This window comes from Epinephelus fuscoguttatus, linkage group LG7, assembly GCF_011397635.1.
Source record: "Epinephelus fuscoguttatus linkage group LG7, E.fuscoguttatus.final_Chr_v1".
Taxonomy (NCBI): Eukaryota; Metazoa; Chordata; class Actinopteri; order Perciformes; family Serranidae; genus Epinephelus; species Epinephelus fuscoguttatus.
The window spans coordinates 4,807,358-4,823,863 of NC_064758.1; the positions used below are offsets into that span (position 1 = coordinate 4,807,358).

Here is a 16,506-nt window from a genome sequence, read left to right on the forward strand (position 1 = left end):
GTCACTAATCCTGAAAGAATAATTAAATCCGGTGTTATGTCTGACTGTTTAAGTGATCACTTTCTCACAAGTTATATTTTGTGTCTGCTAAATCAAAATCCCCAGTGCGCCTACTAAATATATTAGACTGAGACAATGCAAGAACATTAATGTAGATAGTTTTATTCAAGATATAATTTGCATTAATTGGGACAGATTTCAGTTAATTCCTTTTGTTGATGATGCATGGAACTTTTTTTACTCTGAAATTATGAACATAATTGATAAACATGCCCCCATAAGAACAGTTAGAGTTAAAGGTAGACACCTACCCTGGATTAGCTCACATCTTATCAGCCTTTTCAAACAAAGGGATAAAGCCTGGACCAAATATCACTTGTCTAAGGATGCTGCTGATTGGGAAACCTACAGATATTTGAGAAATCTTTGTAAAAACCAAAACAAGGAATGCAAAATATAACTACTATAAAGACAGTTTTTCACAGGATTTCCGTAATCCTAGACAGTTCTGGAAACATTTGAACAATACTCTCAATAAAACTAACAAAAACCTCTTAAATCAGGTATGTATAAATAATGAAACTCCACTTATTTCCGAAGCTTTCAACCGTCATTTCTCATTTTTCTGTGGTTCCCAACACTTTAATTCTTATGATATGGCTGGCTCTTTAAACTTCACTACCTCTAACAGTTCTTTTTCCTTTAGAAAAATTCTACCTATTAATGTATTTTATGTTATAAATGAGTTAAAAGAAAATATTAGTGCTGGTCCAGATGGTTTGGAAGCTAAATTTGTTAAACTTGCAGCTCATGTTCTAATGTATCCCCTTGCTGATTTATTACCTCCGCCAAGGAGGTTATGTTTTTGCCAGTATTGGTCTGTTTGTCTGTTTGTTTGTTCTGCAAAATAACTCAAAAAGTTTTGAACAGATTTTGATGAAATTTTCAGGAAATGTTGATAATGGGACAAGGAACAGATGATAAAATTTTGGTTTTGATCGGTTGAAGTGAAGTGGATAAAATAATAAAATGGCGGGAAATTTGAGTTGCTTGGCAGAGGTCTGCGCTCTCCGAGTGCTTTTCTAGTTTAATATGTCTTTATCTACTTATTCAGTTCCCCCCATATGGAAATGTACTAGAGTTACTCCCCTTTTGAGAAACTTATTTTTAATCAATTATATCAGTACATCAATCTGTGCAATATTTTATCTCCAACCCAATCTGGCTTTAGACCTAATTTCTCCACCACAACAGCCCTGCTAAAATTCACCAATGATGTGTTCTCCTCCTTTGATAAAGGCCTACGTACAGGTGCAATTTTTATTGATCTTTCCAAAGCTTTTGATTTGGTTGATCACTACCTCCTCCTTGATAAGCTCTACTCTATTGGTCTATCTCAAAATGCTCTCCTCTGGTTTAATGCCTATCTTCATAACAGACGTCAGTGTGTTGTCTTTCAAGGTTCTCAGTCTGATTATTTAACTGTTGATGAGGGTGTTCCACAAGACTCCACTCTTGGACCGCTTCTTTTCTCTATCTTTATTAATGATTTACCACAAATATGCTCAAATTGTCTTGTTCATCTACATTATATGCTGACGATACTGTTATGTACACCTCTAACTCTGATATATTACAGATCCAGAACTCTTTACAATTTGACTTTAATTTGGTTCAAAAATGGCTTCATAATAACAGACTCATATTGAATAAGAAGAAGTCCTGCAGCATGGTGTTTGGCATGCGACAAAGATCCTCACATCCCTGTGGCTTTCATATTAATTTTGATGATGGATCTCCCCTTGAGACCTCCCCTTTGGATTGACCCTGAACTCTGCTTTAAACCCCACATTGATTTTATTATGAAATGAACATTTGGTTGTCTGTGCTCACTCTATCGCTCAATTAATTGTTTTTCATTTCATGTCAGAAAAAGAATAATAAGTTAATTTTACCTATAATTGATTATGCTGACATTGTCCATCTGAATACCTCTGATACTTATCTTAGACCCCTAAATGTATTGTATAACTCTCTGTGTAGATTTATTTTGAGGTGCACATATAGAACTCATCATTGCTATATGTATGAATCACTTAATTGGTTGCAGCCTAAAGCTAGAAGGCAGTTTCACTGGGTTCAGTTCATCTTTAAATGTGTTTACTTTAATTGTCCTTCCTATTTGAAACAGGTTTTGGTTCCATATAGATCTTATTCACTCAGACATATACAATATCTAAGGCTTAGACCCCTCCTTGCCCAGCAACTACAGACCTATCTCTAAACTTCCATTCTTCTCTAAGGTTCTGGAAAAGGTTATTCTCCATCAACTACATACCTACTTACATCAAAATAACATCGTGGAAAAGTTTGAGTCTGGATTCTGGGCCTATCATAGCACAGAGTCTGCCTTGCTGAAAGTGTACAATAACTGGCTACTCTCTGTTGACACTGGAAACTGTGCCATCCTAGTTCTTCTTGACCTCATTGCTGCGTTCGATACTGTGGATCACAGCATCTTAATCGAACACCTCCAGTTTGGTGTCTGCATCAGTGCCACTGCATTACACTGGTTCACTTCCTACGTCAAAAATAGAAGTTTCTCTCTCAGCATGGGAAATCACTCCTCTTCCTCAGCCACTCTTTCCTGTGGGGTTCCTCAAGGCTCCATCTTAGGTCCTATTCTCTTTTCATTGTGCATGCTTCCTCTCAGCCAAATTTTTAAAAAACATAACATCTCCTTCCACTCCTATGCTGATGACACACAGCTGTATCTCCCTATCAAGCCTAACCACAAGTCCAGTGTTGCCAGTCTCATAAACTGCCTCGAGGACATAAAGAACTGGATGGCACAGAACTTCCTCCAGCTGAATGAGGGCAAATAATAAGCTGCCTCTTTGCCCCCTCGACTCCATTAGAGAGATTCCTGACCAGCTCGGTAGCCTCTCTAACTATGTTAAACCCCATGTCAAAAATCTTGGCGTGATATTTGACTCCACCTTTAAATTTGAGAAATAAACAAATACAGTAGTAAAAACCAGCTTTTTCCAACTCTGCACCATTTCCAAAATCAAGCCATTTCTCTCCCTTTGAAGACCTGCAGATATTCACCCACGCTCTCATCTCCTCCCATTTACACTACTGTAACTCTCTGTACACTGGTATCAGTCAGTCCTCTCTGTCCCTCCTTCAGCTGGTTCAGAACGCCACTGCTAGGCTTCTCTCAGGTACCTGGAAGACAGACTACATCACACCTGTTTTGGCCTCTCTCCACTGGCTGCCAGTAAAGTTCGGAGTTGACTTTAAGGTTCTCCTGTTTGTTTACAAGGCCCTTAATGGTCTAGCCCCATCCTACATCTCAGACTTTCTAACCCCCCATTCCCCGTCCAGGTCCCTCAGGTCAGCTGATCAGGGGCTTCTGGCTGTCCTCCATAGACTTAAGCTCAGGGGTGATCATGTGTCTGCCCCCAAACTGTGGAACAGCATCCTCCTCCCAATCAGATCTGCCCCCACCATTTAATCATTCAAGTCCCAGCTCAAAACTTACTTTTATTCATTCACGTTAGAGCCCCCCCTGATTTGGTTTTCCCCAATGTGTACCTGTGTGTGTTGGGTCTATAAATGTGTGAGCTGTGTACCTGACAATCATGTCACTCGTATGTATGTGTTTTATAGCATTTTATTCCTTTTGTACAGCACTTTGGTCAACATGAGTTGTTTTTAAATGTTCTTTATAAAAAAAAATTGAGTTGAGTTGAGTTGAGTAGTACTTATGAAAGCCAAATATCATCTGAATGCTCGAGATCTCTAATTTATGGTTGCAAAGTTTCATAAGGCTGTGTTGTTTATCCCGGAGGTCACAAGAGGTCATTTTATACAGTGAGGTCATGTTCCCAAAAAATGGTATTTCTACAATCAAGTGGCTACTATGGGAGCTAACATCATTAAATATAATTGAAATTGAGCTTATTGAGTCCGCAAGAGTCTCAGATTTCCAGCTATACACAATTCATCCAATTCCAAGACCGTTCAGAACCCAGTATGCAGAAATATTCAGCCATTTTTTTTCCTCGCCAAAATGTAGCCTAATTTTGGAGTGCTATTTAACCCCCTTCCTGACAAGCTGGACATGGTTGGTACCTTAGGGTCTTTTGGTTTGACTGTAGCATTAAAACTCAGTCCACTCTGAAAGTCAGTGATGTCAGCTATGGATGCCTGCCAGCAGAGTGAAAAAGGTTAAAGGCCCAACATGAAAGGGAGGATTATGTCTCACTGTTGTGCTGATAGCACTGGTGCTGTAGAAATATATAAAGAAAACATGGAGGTGTTGAATTTGCATCAACAGCAAATAAAACAGGATCAGATAAGAAATCAGGGAGGCTTCTTACTTAAACATGACAAAATATTCTAATAAAAGAGGGGAAGTCTGTCTCCAATACACATTTGGTTCTCTCTCACTTCATTAGAATTAACAGTATTTGAGCACAGTCTGTTCCTGATATTAGACCCTCGCAATGCCATGTAAGCTGTCTAACACTGTCTTGTTTTTTAGGGGTGTGTGGAATGTCCCATATGTGTCCAGTGTGTTTCTGGTGAAGGCCAGCCTCCTTCGATCAGAACTCAAAGACTACGAGCTGTTTAGCTCACACCTCTTAGACCCTGACATGGCTTACTGCCACAACATTCGCAGCAAGGTCAGTAAGAGAAAAGCATATGGACACAATATGTGTTACTACAAATTGAATCTGAATAATTTATATCTGAATTTGGTTTGCTCAACTTGAATAGTTTGAATTTGTATTGTTGAACTTGAATAACTGCATTAACAACTTGTCCATGAAAATGTTTGACCAGTTGTGAATCTTTCTCTCAGGGAATCTTCATGTATGTTACCAACATGCACACTTTCGGGCGCATCCTGTCAACAGAAAACTATGAGATGAGCCATCTTCATAACGATCTGTGGCAGATCTTTGAAAACCCAATGGTGAGAAAATATCACCTGTTAATATGACTAAAGTGGTGGTGATATGGTCAGTACAGAAGTGTGTGTTGGTTGTTAATTATTGTGATCGTAGTAACATTTAACGTTGAGTTTAATGCTGTGTGATGTACCTGTAGTATTTGGAAGCTGAAACTAAGTCTTAGCACTTGGGAATGCTTAAACATGGCTCTTACTCTTAATTCTGCTTACAGGAAAACTTCACCCACAAAATGACCATATGAATATCAGTTACCTACAAACATTCTACAAACAAACATTCTGGATGAATTGAAGTCATTGGGGACTACGTTTAACAGCAAAATTTTATCAAAATAGCTGTTTCTAAACTCTCTCACATTAAAAAAAAAAGATGTCATTTGCTGCAGCTTAACAGTCAAAGCACTGCACATTTATTACCAAAATGCAGATAAGCAACCCGGCTAACACCAACAAATAAGATAAAAATATGTGATAATTTGCTTTCAGTAAAATGCTGAAGCCTACTTGTTATAATAATAATAATAGAAATCAATAATCATAAACAAAGAATTACTAATGAACTTATTCAGAAGAATAAACAATATAATAATATATTAAAATAATAATAAAATGTATAAATTTCCTTTTTAATTGAACTAGGGAAGCACCAATTTTGAAATTCTGAGCCAATACTGATACCAATGCTTAAAATAACAATTCTTCTTTTGTGCCAGGGAAACACAGAAATCTATATAAAAAAATATACTATAAAAAAATAATTATCAGTTTAAAAGTTATTCAGTCCTTTATTACACTGCCTTTGAATGAGCACAAATTCAATAATACACATTTATGAAACAATTTTTTACATTACATTTTTGTAGCTCAATGCAACCTCCGTGAGTTGTTCGTTGCGGCCACTGGCAGCTTAGAGGTAACTACCTCTCCTGGTGATTTCAACACTGATCTTCCACTCCACAACCACTCCTTTCAATAGAGAAGTCGTAGTTGAGTGGGCACCAGAGAGCTTTTGTCGTTTTAACATGATAATGATACAGCGTGTTTCGGGCTTCACGTGATGTGGGATAACTCGCCCATCTCCCCCAGATAGCAGTTCCTGGTGTGCAGACTTCATGTTCATTTTTGCACTACTGACAAAGTGACATGTCACTCTGTGATGTCACCAAGCACACTTAAGTGTAATGAGCAGGGGAGGGGGGCTGGGCAGTGGCAGGAACCCAGAAAAAAGGGCCTTTCTGTTATTTAGTTGGCTTTGCTATGTAGTTATGTTGTTGTGGCCTTATGTTATATTTCAAAATCAGAGGTTGTAATAATATTAGTACAAATAGTAAAAGATAAAGATTTTGATTTTTTTTCTTTCCCCATTTATGGCACCCCCTATGGATGATGGCGCCCTTAGCAATCGCCTGTACTGCCTATGCCAGGGGCCAGTACTGCTCACACAACTCGTGCAGTTCAATCCAAGTCACTTTTATCCAGTGGTATGCTACACATGTATTTTTGCTTAAAACTTCTGCCCACTAGTTGCTCACCCTGAACGTGCCTTAGCCTGCACGTGTTTGAAATCTGCTCAGAGTACAAACACACACAAAGTTTGCACTGACATGTTTAACATCAGAACATTTTAGTGAAAATGCGTGCGTTTGGTAGCATATGAGTGGATAAATAAGAATTGATACTTTGTGAATGCATGTTTTGATGTAGTTTTGCTTTCATTAAACGAGCACCCCATTACCTTTGGGTCATAAAGAATGTTCTGTTTAATTCTCTATTCGTCATGGAGGCATGAGAGAAAAACAATGAATTCAAGGTAACAAGCAGTGAGTAACTATTACAGAAATTATCATTTTGTGGGTGAAGTATTTTTACCCCTCTGCATGACTTTTACCTACCAGCCTCAGAGCATAACCTCAGTAACAGTTGTACCTGTAGTAATGGCACTATGGTCAGTATTAAGCTCTTTAATAACATGACTGGTACGTTGCTAGGAGCAATGGTTGCAGGAGTAGTTGTAATTGTGGTTGCACAGTAGTGTAGCAATATAATTGTCAGTCAGTACAATGAAATGAAATGAAAAGGTAAAGGTCTTATATGCAGTATATTAATAACTAAATGAACAGTTTGATGAAGAGAAATAGTGTTTGTAGTGTGTATGGTGTGTTTCTTTTAGGACTGGCAGGAGCGCTTCATTCATGAGAACTACACCCACATCATGAAAGACAAGCTGATTGAAACCGTGAGTTGCAACACAAGTTAATACATGATGCCCACACTGAAAAAGTAAAAGTATAGACAGACATTGTTTTACAAAAGAAAAAACAGAAGTCATTCTGTGTTTCTGATGAATTCTGTCACTGCAGTGGACTGAGGCCACAGACATTTTCAAAAGATCTGAATAGAAAAAAAGATGTATGCAATGGATGTGTATAAATGTGTAATAGACTGTTTCACTGATGCTCTGTTGCTAGGGCAACAGCTTTGGTCCCTGTGCACTTCCTGTCAGTTACTGCATTAACAAACATTCTAGCAGGAAGTACCAAGGGACCACTTAGAATGTTTATGTTGTCACGTTTGAAATGGTCTGTAGTGCATTTGAATGGAATTTGTGATGTCACTGAGTTATTAAATTGTGCTGTGTCCTCTGTCCCCAGCCTTGTCCTGATGTGTACTGGTTCCCAATTTTCACTGATGTTGCTTGTAACCACCTGGTTGAAGAAATGGAACATCATGGGGAGTGGTCAGGAGGACACAACGTGGTATGATATTTTATGGGTGTATTCTCTTCCCATCTTCCTTGGATTTGCGTCAGTGCTGTGATTCTAAAGATTCTGAATAAATATCTGTCATTGAATACTGTATTTGTGCCCCATGTGGCTCACAGAAAATATGGTAAAAAAAAAACATTCATCCTCAGTCATATCTCATCATCGCTCCTTTGTTAGTCAGTAATTGTCATGAATTGTGTAATGACTTGACATCCGCTGCATAGTAGAGCCCTAGGTCCTGTGGCAGCTCTAATTTCAATAATGATTGATAATTTCAATTTGTTGATGTTTTTGTTGATGTTTAGGTTTTTATGCTTCCGCGCCAGGGATAGCTGTGGCCGAAGGCATTATGTTTCAGATTGTCCCTCTGTCTGTCCATCCATCTCATCCGTCCCATCCATTCTGTCCTTGTCAACACGATATCTCAAGAATACCTTAAAGGGGAAGTTACGTTTTTTACAACCTGGACCTTTTTTCTGCCATTAAATACGGTTGTTTACTCACCCAGATAAGTTTGGTATCATTTGGAGTCCTTTGGAAGATATTTAGATCCACGAGAGCCATGTACATCCATATCCAAATAACACATTATCTGCCGCGAAACTCGTTCATTTCACCAATATGTTTTCATGAATCGCTAGAGTTGCTTGTCATCATCATCAGGGTCATTTATACTGACCTACTAACCTCTGCAAAAAAAACAACAACAGAGGCAATTCGTAAAGACAATCCTCTTTACCACCGAAACGTTCACCTTTCTATTTCTCACTTTTTGTCACTGGGCATTATGGAATAACAAATTCACGTTTTGCATAAGAAGTGCCTCTGCTTTTTGTGCGGTGTGTGGGCCATTCTACACAAGCGACAAGAAATGTAAATTCTCATAGTAATTTACTTATCAAGCAAACAAATTCAAGGAAAATAAACAATATATGCATGTGTGTAGGCTACTTACTCAATCGAAAGTTGCCCGTTCAGTCCTGCAGGCTTTTGCTGGGTCTTCCAGTTTACTTTCGGGACACGAAAAAAGTCTCTACAACAACACAGTTGATCATACAAGTGAAATCCTCTGTAGTTGTGAAACAGTCATTTCTGGAGACATTCAGACGTGTAACTCCTGGCCACAAATCCCACTCGGAGCAACAAAGGCATTCCTCCTCTGTTGGCATTGTAGAACATTGTCCACAAGAAGACCTGTAGCATCTCATAATGTAATAATGGCTCATAATGTTATAATGCTTCATAATGTAATAATAGTAATAACAGAAATGTAATAAAAGTTCATAATGTAATAATCGGCTCATAATGTAATAAAATCATGAGCGTATAACGTAATAACAGCTTTGTGCATAATGTAATAATGTAATAACTTATTACATTATGAGCCTTACTGGCACCGTTCATAATGTAATAACAGTTCATAATTTAATAACAGCTCATAATGTAATAATGGCTCATATTGTGAGAAAAGTGTTGCAATATCATCATTTTTAGGTCAAAATGGCACACACTGACAATGAGAGTGCACTTAAGGGCAGATGTCTGTGTTTGTGTTTGACTATGATTTGTTTATAGATGGCGCAACAGTAACCAACTCAAAAACCCGCTGGAGGAGAGGGTGGATTAGGGAAGAAGGAGGGGGACTGTAGTTTGTGTAGTTTAAAAGAGCATTTCCTTTGTTTACTATTGCTACAGTAAATGCAGGACACAATAACTTTTACAATAAAAACACATTTAAGATTGGTCTTTTCAAATAAGTAGGTGAACACTCTCTCCTTCCATACAACCTAGTGAAGACCTTCCAGTCAAAATGTTGCTGTTATTTTATTGTTGGTCTTAATGCCAATTTAATAAAGACTTTTAATAGGCATTGTTTTCCTACTACTTAGGTTAAATACATGATAGCAGCGTAACATATTCATTCAATTAAGCAATATCACACGAGAGGGAGTGATGTTGTACTGTGATATCGTCACGGCTGTGATTCGGTCATAGGCACGAGGCCAGTTCAACAGTTAAATAAGCAAGGCTGATTAAGAAATGTTGAAAAATGAGGACAAAATAGATAATTTAAGCATTTTATTTGTCTTCCGCCAACAAAAATAGTTCCCTCAGGACTCCGCTGTCACCATTGCTATGTAACGCAGACATGGTGCGCCAGGCACTTACTCTTCATACACATTTGTCTGCACGTTTCCATTAATTATGCAGCCGGTGAAATAAGTCTCTGGTGACTGCATGGTGGACTGTGGCTTCACAGGCACAGCCGACTCTGCCTTCTGATCTGACAGTATGTTGCTTTTCTCCAAGTCATTGAGCTCCGCTGATGAAACACTGACAAACCTGGATGTGTGCTCAGATGGATTCAGCTTCTCCTCTCCCTCATCTTCCTCTCATGACCATTCATAGTTCAATTCAAAACTTATTTTAGGAAATAAATCCATATTTTTGGCCGTTTGACAGTGGATGAATTAATTAGCCTACAATGCAACTGCTGACCTAACTGACACTAACCGTCAGTTTTGATTTTATTGTTGATTGCAATCAGCTGTGAGGCGGAGTGATACATACACAGTGAAATAACCATGATGTTGTACTCCAATATCATCACGGTTTTACTGTCTCTCGACCAATCAGATTGCAGGGCCAGAACTAACTGTTGTATAATTTACTTTATTCTGGAACTTGTGCAAGAATGAGAAGAACCATGTAATAACAATGGACCAGCTCAAAAGTTCTATAAATGTAAACACAACCTATGAGGACACCCAAGTAAAAACATAAGTCCAAATAAATTTAACTAAACAATATGCATAAATAATACATAACTATAAATCATAGTTGCCAATAAAAATCAAGTCCAGGGGGTTCCATTTGTCAGTGACTGTGCCAGTGTTCACTCAGATCAAGGCTTAACGAGTTTTTTTTTTATTTTTATTTTTTTTAAAGAAAACGTTACTTCTTCCAATGAGCTGCCTGATATTGGATGCAAGGCCACTATTGCATCCAGCCACTCTGTATAACCTACTAATACTTTCTTTATCCGTCATAATATTTAAACTTTCCACCAACTGCTTACCTGCAACAATCAGACAGTAGAAATGAGCATGGCATTCTCAAAGGCCCAAAATATCTAACACAGGTGCCACCTAGTGGCTCAACTTTATACATCTTACATAATAAAATGTGAGAATGCAATTACGATTAAATAATTCTTGGTTTCACTAATTTAGTGCCATGCCGTTTGCTTTATTTGCTCCTTTAAGATGTAAAAATGATGATAATGCAGCAGTTTTCTCACAATATGGGCCATTATTACATTATGAACTGTTATTGCATTATGAGCGACACCAGTAAGGCTCATAATGTAATAGGTTATTACATTATTACATTATGCACAAAGCTGTTATTACGTTATGAGCGACGTCAGTAAGGCTCATAATGTAATAATGTAATAGGTTATTACATTATTACATTATGCGCAAAGCCATTATTACGTTATGTGCTCATGATTTTATTACATTATGAGCCGATTATTACATTACGAACTTTTATTACATTTAAGTTATTACATTATGAGCCATTATTACATTATGAGCTGCAACAACACCACCAGTTAGCATCTATTCTCGGACGTGCAGCAGTTTGTTCTCTGGCCAGCTGCTCCTCCCTCTGCCTCCGCATCCTCCTTTCAAAGAGCTCCTCATCCGTATACTCTGGCTCAAAACGGTAAGGACGTCCATCATATTCAAAGTCATCATCCACAACCTCAGAATCTGACAAATATTCAGCCATATTTAAAAAAAAACTAACAGTAGCAAATTCCAATTATAAACAAAGCTGTGCTGCGGGTGTGCGGCGGCACGCGCACCTGGATGACATCATCCAGGTCAGAGGTTAGTAGGTCAGTATAAATGACCCGGATGATGATAACAAGCAACTCTAGCGATTAGGGCCGTAACGGTACATGTATTTGTTTCGAACCTGACACGTTTCAGAAGAAACGACTCAGATGCAGAGGAAAAGTCAAAGTTCTTTATTCAAAAATTCAAGCAGAATCCAAAGGAAGGCAATTCCAAGAGTAACATACCAAAAGTCTTCAAAGTCCAAAAAAACAGGCAAACAAAACTGGATCCACAGGGCTGGAAGGAATGAACACACTGGGAGACAATGGTAATCTGGCAGAGGGCTGGTGAAAACACATGGTATATATACACAGGTGAAGGTGATTACAAATCAGTCACAGGTGAGTGATCAAAAGGCGGGAAAAGAACAAAGACAGGAAGTAAAACTAGACATCAACCAAAAAACAACAGGATTTCAAAATAAAACAGGAAATTAACACAAACACACTAACAGCTAAAGAGAACATTACAGTTCCCCCCCTCAAGGGACGGCTCTTGACGTCCCTAGTTGATCAGCATGGCGTTGATGAAAGTCTCTGATCAAGGTGCGATCAATAATGTCTCTAGCAGGGACCCAGGACCTCTCCTCAGGTCCATACCCCTCCCAGTCAACAAGGTATTGCAGTCCATGGCCTCTGCGGCAGACAGACAGCAGGCGTCTTACAGTGTAAACAGGTCCGCCGTCAATAACTCGGGAGGGGTGGAGGGAGGAGGGGACAAGGGGACTGACCTTGAAGGGCTTGATCTTGGACACATGAAAAGTTGGATGAACTCTCATAGTCCTGGGAAGTTTGAGCTGCACAGCCACTGGGTTCACAATTTTAGTGATGGGGAAAGGCCCAACAAACCTTGGTGCCAGTTTGCGTGACTCCAGATGCAATGGGAGATTGTGCGTGGAAAGCCAGACTCTTTGACCCACCCTGTAACGAGGAGTGGGAGAACGCTGGTTGTCCGCTGACTCCTTGTACCGGCTGGAGGTTCGGAGAAGAGCTGCTCGAGCCTTTCTCCAGGTTGTGTGGCAGCGGCGGACCAGAGCCATGACCGAGGGCACAACTGACTCTTTCTCAGCTTCAGGAAACAAAGGTGGTTGCTAACCATACACACACTGAAAGGGAGAGAGACCTGTAGCAGAGACAGGGAGAGAATTGTGAGCATATTCAATCCAGATCAAATACTTGCTCCAGAGGGAAGGATTTTGGGATATGGAACAGCGGTGTCCTGTCTCAAGCTCCTGAATTGTAGCGTTCAGTCTGGCCATTTGACTGTGGATGGAATCCAGAGAACAGACTCGCAGTGGCTCCAATGAGTCTACAAAACTCCTTCCAAAACTGAGAAGCAAACTGGGGTCCCCGGTCTGACACCACATCCTGAGGAAGTCCATGCAACCGAAAAACATTGGATAACATGACCTCTGCCGTCTCCTTGGCAGAAGGGAGCTTAGGCAGAGGGACAAAATGAGCCATTTTAGAAAATCTGTCGACAATAGTAAGAACTACAGTGTTACCTTCTGAGGGAGGCAGTCCAGTAACAAAGTCGATAGATATGTGTGACCAGGGTCATCGGGGAACAGGTAAAGGGTGGAGTAACCCAGCTGGCCTGTGGCGGTAGGTCTTATTTTGGGCACAGACCTGGCAGGCAGCAACATACTCCTGGGCATCCTCCTTCATTGTGGGCCACCAGAAACGCTGTCTTAGAAGGCTGATGGAGCGTGCAACCCCTGCATGACAGCTGAGGTTGGAAGAGTGCCCCCACTGCAGAACCTTAGGGCGGAGATTGGGCATGACAAACAGTCGATTCTCAGGACAGGCTTCAGGAATCTCCTTTCCTTCCGATGCCCGCCTGACCTCTTCAGCTATGCCCCATGTTACTGCTCCAACCACACAGGAGGGTGGAAGAATGGTCTCAGGAGTCCTTGGAGACTCTTCACGCTCAAACTGACGGGACAGGGCGTCTGGCTTTAGGTTCCTGGAGCCGGGGCGATAAGAGAGGGTGAAATCAAACCGATTAAAAAAAAGGGCCCACCTGGCTTGACGTGAGTTCAGTCGTTTAGCTGTCCTGATGTACTCCAGATTCTTGTGATCCGTCCACACAAGAAGTGACTGCTCTGCCCCTTCTAGCCAATGCCTCCACTCCTCCAAGGCCAACTTGACAGCTAATAGTTCCCGATTTCCCACATCATAGTTTCGCTCTGAGGGAGAAAGTTTTCTAGAAAAGAAAGCACAGGGATGAACCTTTCTGTCCTTGGAAGAGCGCTGAGAGAGGACAGCTCCCACTCCCACACCCGATACATCAACCTCAACGATGAACTGCAATCTTGGATCTGGTAGGGTGAGGATTGGGGCAGAAGAAAACCGCTGTTTGAGGGTTTTAAAGGCCTCCTCGGAGGCCTTTAAAAGCTCCATGCAAACCTTGTTCCTGGGGATGTGAGAGAATGTAAAGGGGCTGCGACAGAGCTATAGTTCCTGATAAAACGTCTATAGAAATTGGCAAACCCCAAAAATCTTTGCAGCTGTTTTCTGTCAGTAGGGACAGGCCAATCCGTGACAGCACTAACCTTATCTGGGTCCATCTTGAAACTGCCCGGTGCCACAATAAAACCCAGAAAGGAAACAGAGCGCTGATGGAAGTCACACTTCTCTGCTTTGACGAAAAGTTGATTCTCCAACAGCCGCTGAAGAACCTGACATGTTGCACATGCTCCTCCTCAGACTTGGAAAAAATCAATATATCATCAAGATAGACAAAAACAAACTTGTTTAACATGTCCCTTAAGACATCATTAACCAAGGCCTGAAAAACTGCAGGGGCATTGGTGAGGCCAAAGGGAAGGACAAGATATTCATAATGACCACTAGGTGTGTTAAAGGCCGTCTTCCATTCATCCCCCTCTTTGATACGAACTAGATGATAAGCGTTTCTTAAATCCAGTTTAGTGAAAATGGAGGCCCCTTGCAGTTGTTCGAAAGCAGAAGACATAAGTGGAAGAGGGTACCTGTTCTTTACTGTGACCTCGTTGAGACCTCTGTAGTCAATGCATGGGCGTAGTGACTTGTCCTTTTTACCCACAAAGAAGAAACCTGCTCCAGCAGGTGAGGAGGAGGGACGGATGATTCCTGCAGCCAGGGAACTCTGAATGTACTCATCCATGGCCTCTCTCTCTGGGGCAGACAGGGAGTAGAGGTGACCTTTAGGTGGAGAGGCTCCAGACAGGAGGTCAATAGCGCAGTCATATGGCCGATGGGGAGGCAAGGAGGTGGCTCGGGACTTGTTAAACACTTCCTTAAGATCCAGGTAGACAGAAGGGACATGAGAGAGATCTGGAAAACATCTGGAGACAGAGTTCTTGGAACAGGGACTGAGTGAGGCAGACATGAGACAAGATGAGTGGCAAAATTCACTCCAACCCAAAATAACCCCAGTGGACCAGTCAATATGTGGGTGACCACATATTGACCACGGGTGACCCAAAACAAGTGGAAACTCAGGGGAGTCAATTATTAAAAATGAAATCATCTCTGAATGGTTACCTGACATGATCAGACTTAAGGCAGGGGTGCGTTGAGTGATATAGCAAAGAAGCCGGCCATCCAGTGCAGTGGTCTCCCGAGGACAAGGCAGAGATTCTAAGGCCAGACCTAGCTTCTTTGCTAACCCACTGTCCATAAAATTTTTATCTGCTCCTGAATCAACAAACACAGCCAGCTCCAGGGAACACCCGGAAACAGTCAATCGAGCATTAGATCTTGGTCTGGAGGGATTTTGTGAAGTAGAAGTTTGACTCACCAATAACCCTCGTCCTATTGGTGAGCTTGATCTTTTACTGGACATGCGGCGAGGAAGTGGCCCAGCAGTCCACAATAAAGGCATCTTCCCTCCTTCCGGCGACGCTGGCGTTCCTCTGGGGTTAGACGGGTGCGTCCAATCTGCATGGGCTCCTCACGTCCACAAGAGGATGCTGTTGTGTTGTTCTGTGGAGTCAAGGGAATAAAGGAGGAAGAAGAATCCGTAGACAAAGCTGGTCTTTCCAAGTGGCTTGATGATCTGCGGGCTCCGCGGGTCCTCTCCATTCTTCTCTCCTGAAGTCTGTTGTCAATCTTTATAGCCAGGGCAACTAAAGAATCAAAATCAGGGGGCAAATCCAGTGGTGCTAGATGGTCCTTAATGTCCTCAGATAAACTGTGCAAAAAAGTGTCTCTGAGAGAGTTCTCATCCCACTCACTCTCTGCTGCTAGGGTGCGGAAGCAGATAGCATGGTCTGACACTCTGTTGCTTCCTTGTCGCAGGGTCAGCAGCCCTTGAGCTGCCTCTCTGCCTGGAGTGCGGTGGTCAAATACCTTGCAAAGGGCCTCAGAACAACTCTTAACAATTTGACATGACATGGATTGCTTATCCCACTCAGCTGTAGCCCACTCACGAGCTCTTCCTGTGAGGTGGGTTATGATGAAGGCTACACGAGAACTTTCAGTTGGGTATGAGTGAGGTTGCAGTTCAAAAGTCATAGAACAAAACACAAACACAAAAAGGAGCGGCAGGTTGAGCTATCTCCATCATACCTCTCAATGTTTGGAAGGCGAGGCTCGGGCCGATATGAAGCTTGACTCTCAGGAACACATGGTACAGGAGAAGACTGAGGGGATGGTAAAGGTGTTGGAGGTTTCAGGAGAGTTAACATCTGTTGCAGTTGATTGGTTAAATCCTGAATCTGGTTGGTCATTGCAGTTTGAAAAGTATCTTGCCTTGCATGCAGTTCTTGTACACATCCACAAAGAGAAGATAATTGCTGCTCGTGTTCAGGAAGCCTTTTACCTTCAGCTCTCCGTGCTCAAGGTAAAAGGCTTCATGAAGCCTTTTA

At 41.2% G+C, this 16,506-nt stretch overlaps 1 protein-coding gene across 2 annotated transcripts in view; it reads left to right on the top strand.

Annotated features, from left to right (window-relative positions):
• plod1a (procollagen-lysine, 2-oxoglutarate 5-dioxygenase 1a) overlaps positions 1 to 16,506 on the top strand; it is a 75,250-nt gene that overhangs the window by 43,398 nt on the left and 15,346 nt on the right. For both annotated transcript variants that reach the window (XM_049581663.1, XM_049581662.1), the window contains exons 13-16: positions 4,553 to 4,694; positions 4,874 to 4,987; positions 7,155 to 7,220; positions 7,636 to 7,740. In XM_049581663.1, the coding sequence (XP_049437620.1) occupies positions 4,553 to 4,694; positions 4,874 to 4,987; positions 7,155 to 7,220; positions 7,636 to 7,740 (427 nt within the window). The remainder of the gene's footprint in view (positions 1 to 4,552; positions 4,695 to 4,873; positions 4,988 to 7,154; positions 7,221 to 7,635; positions 7,741 to 16,506) is intronic.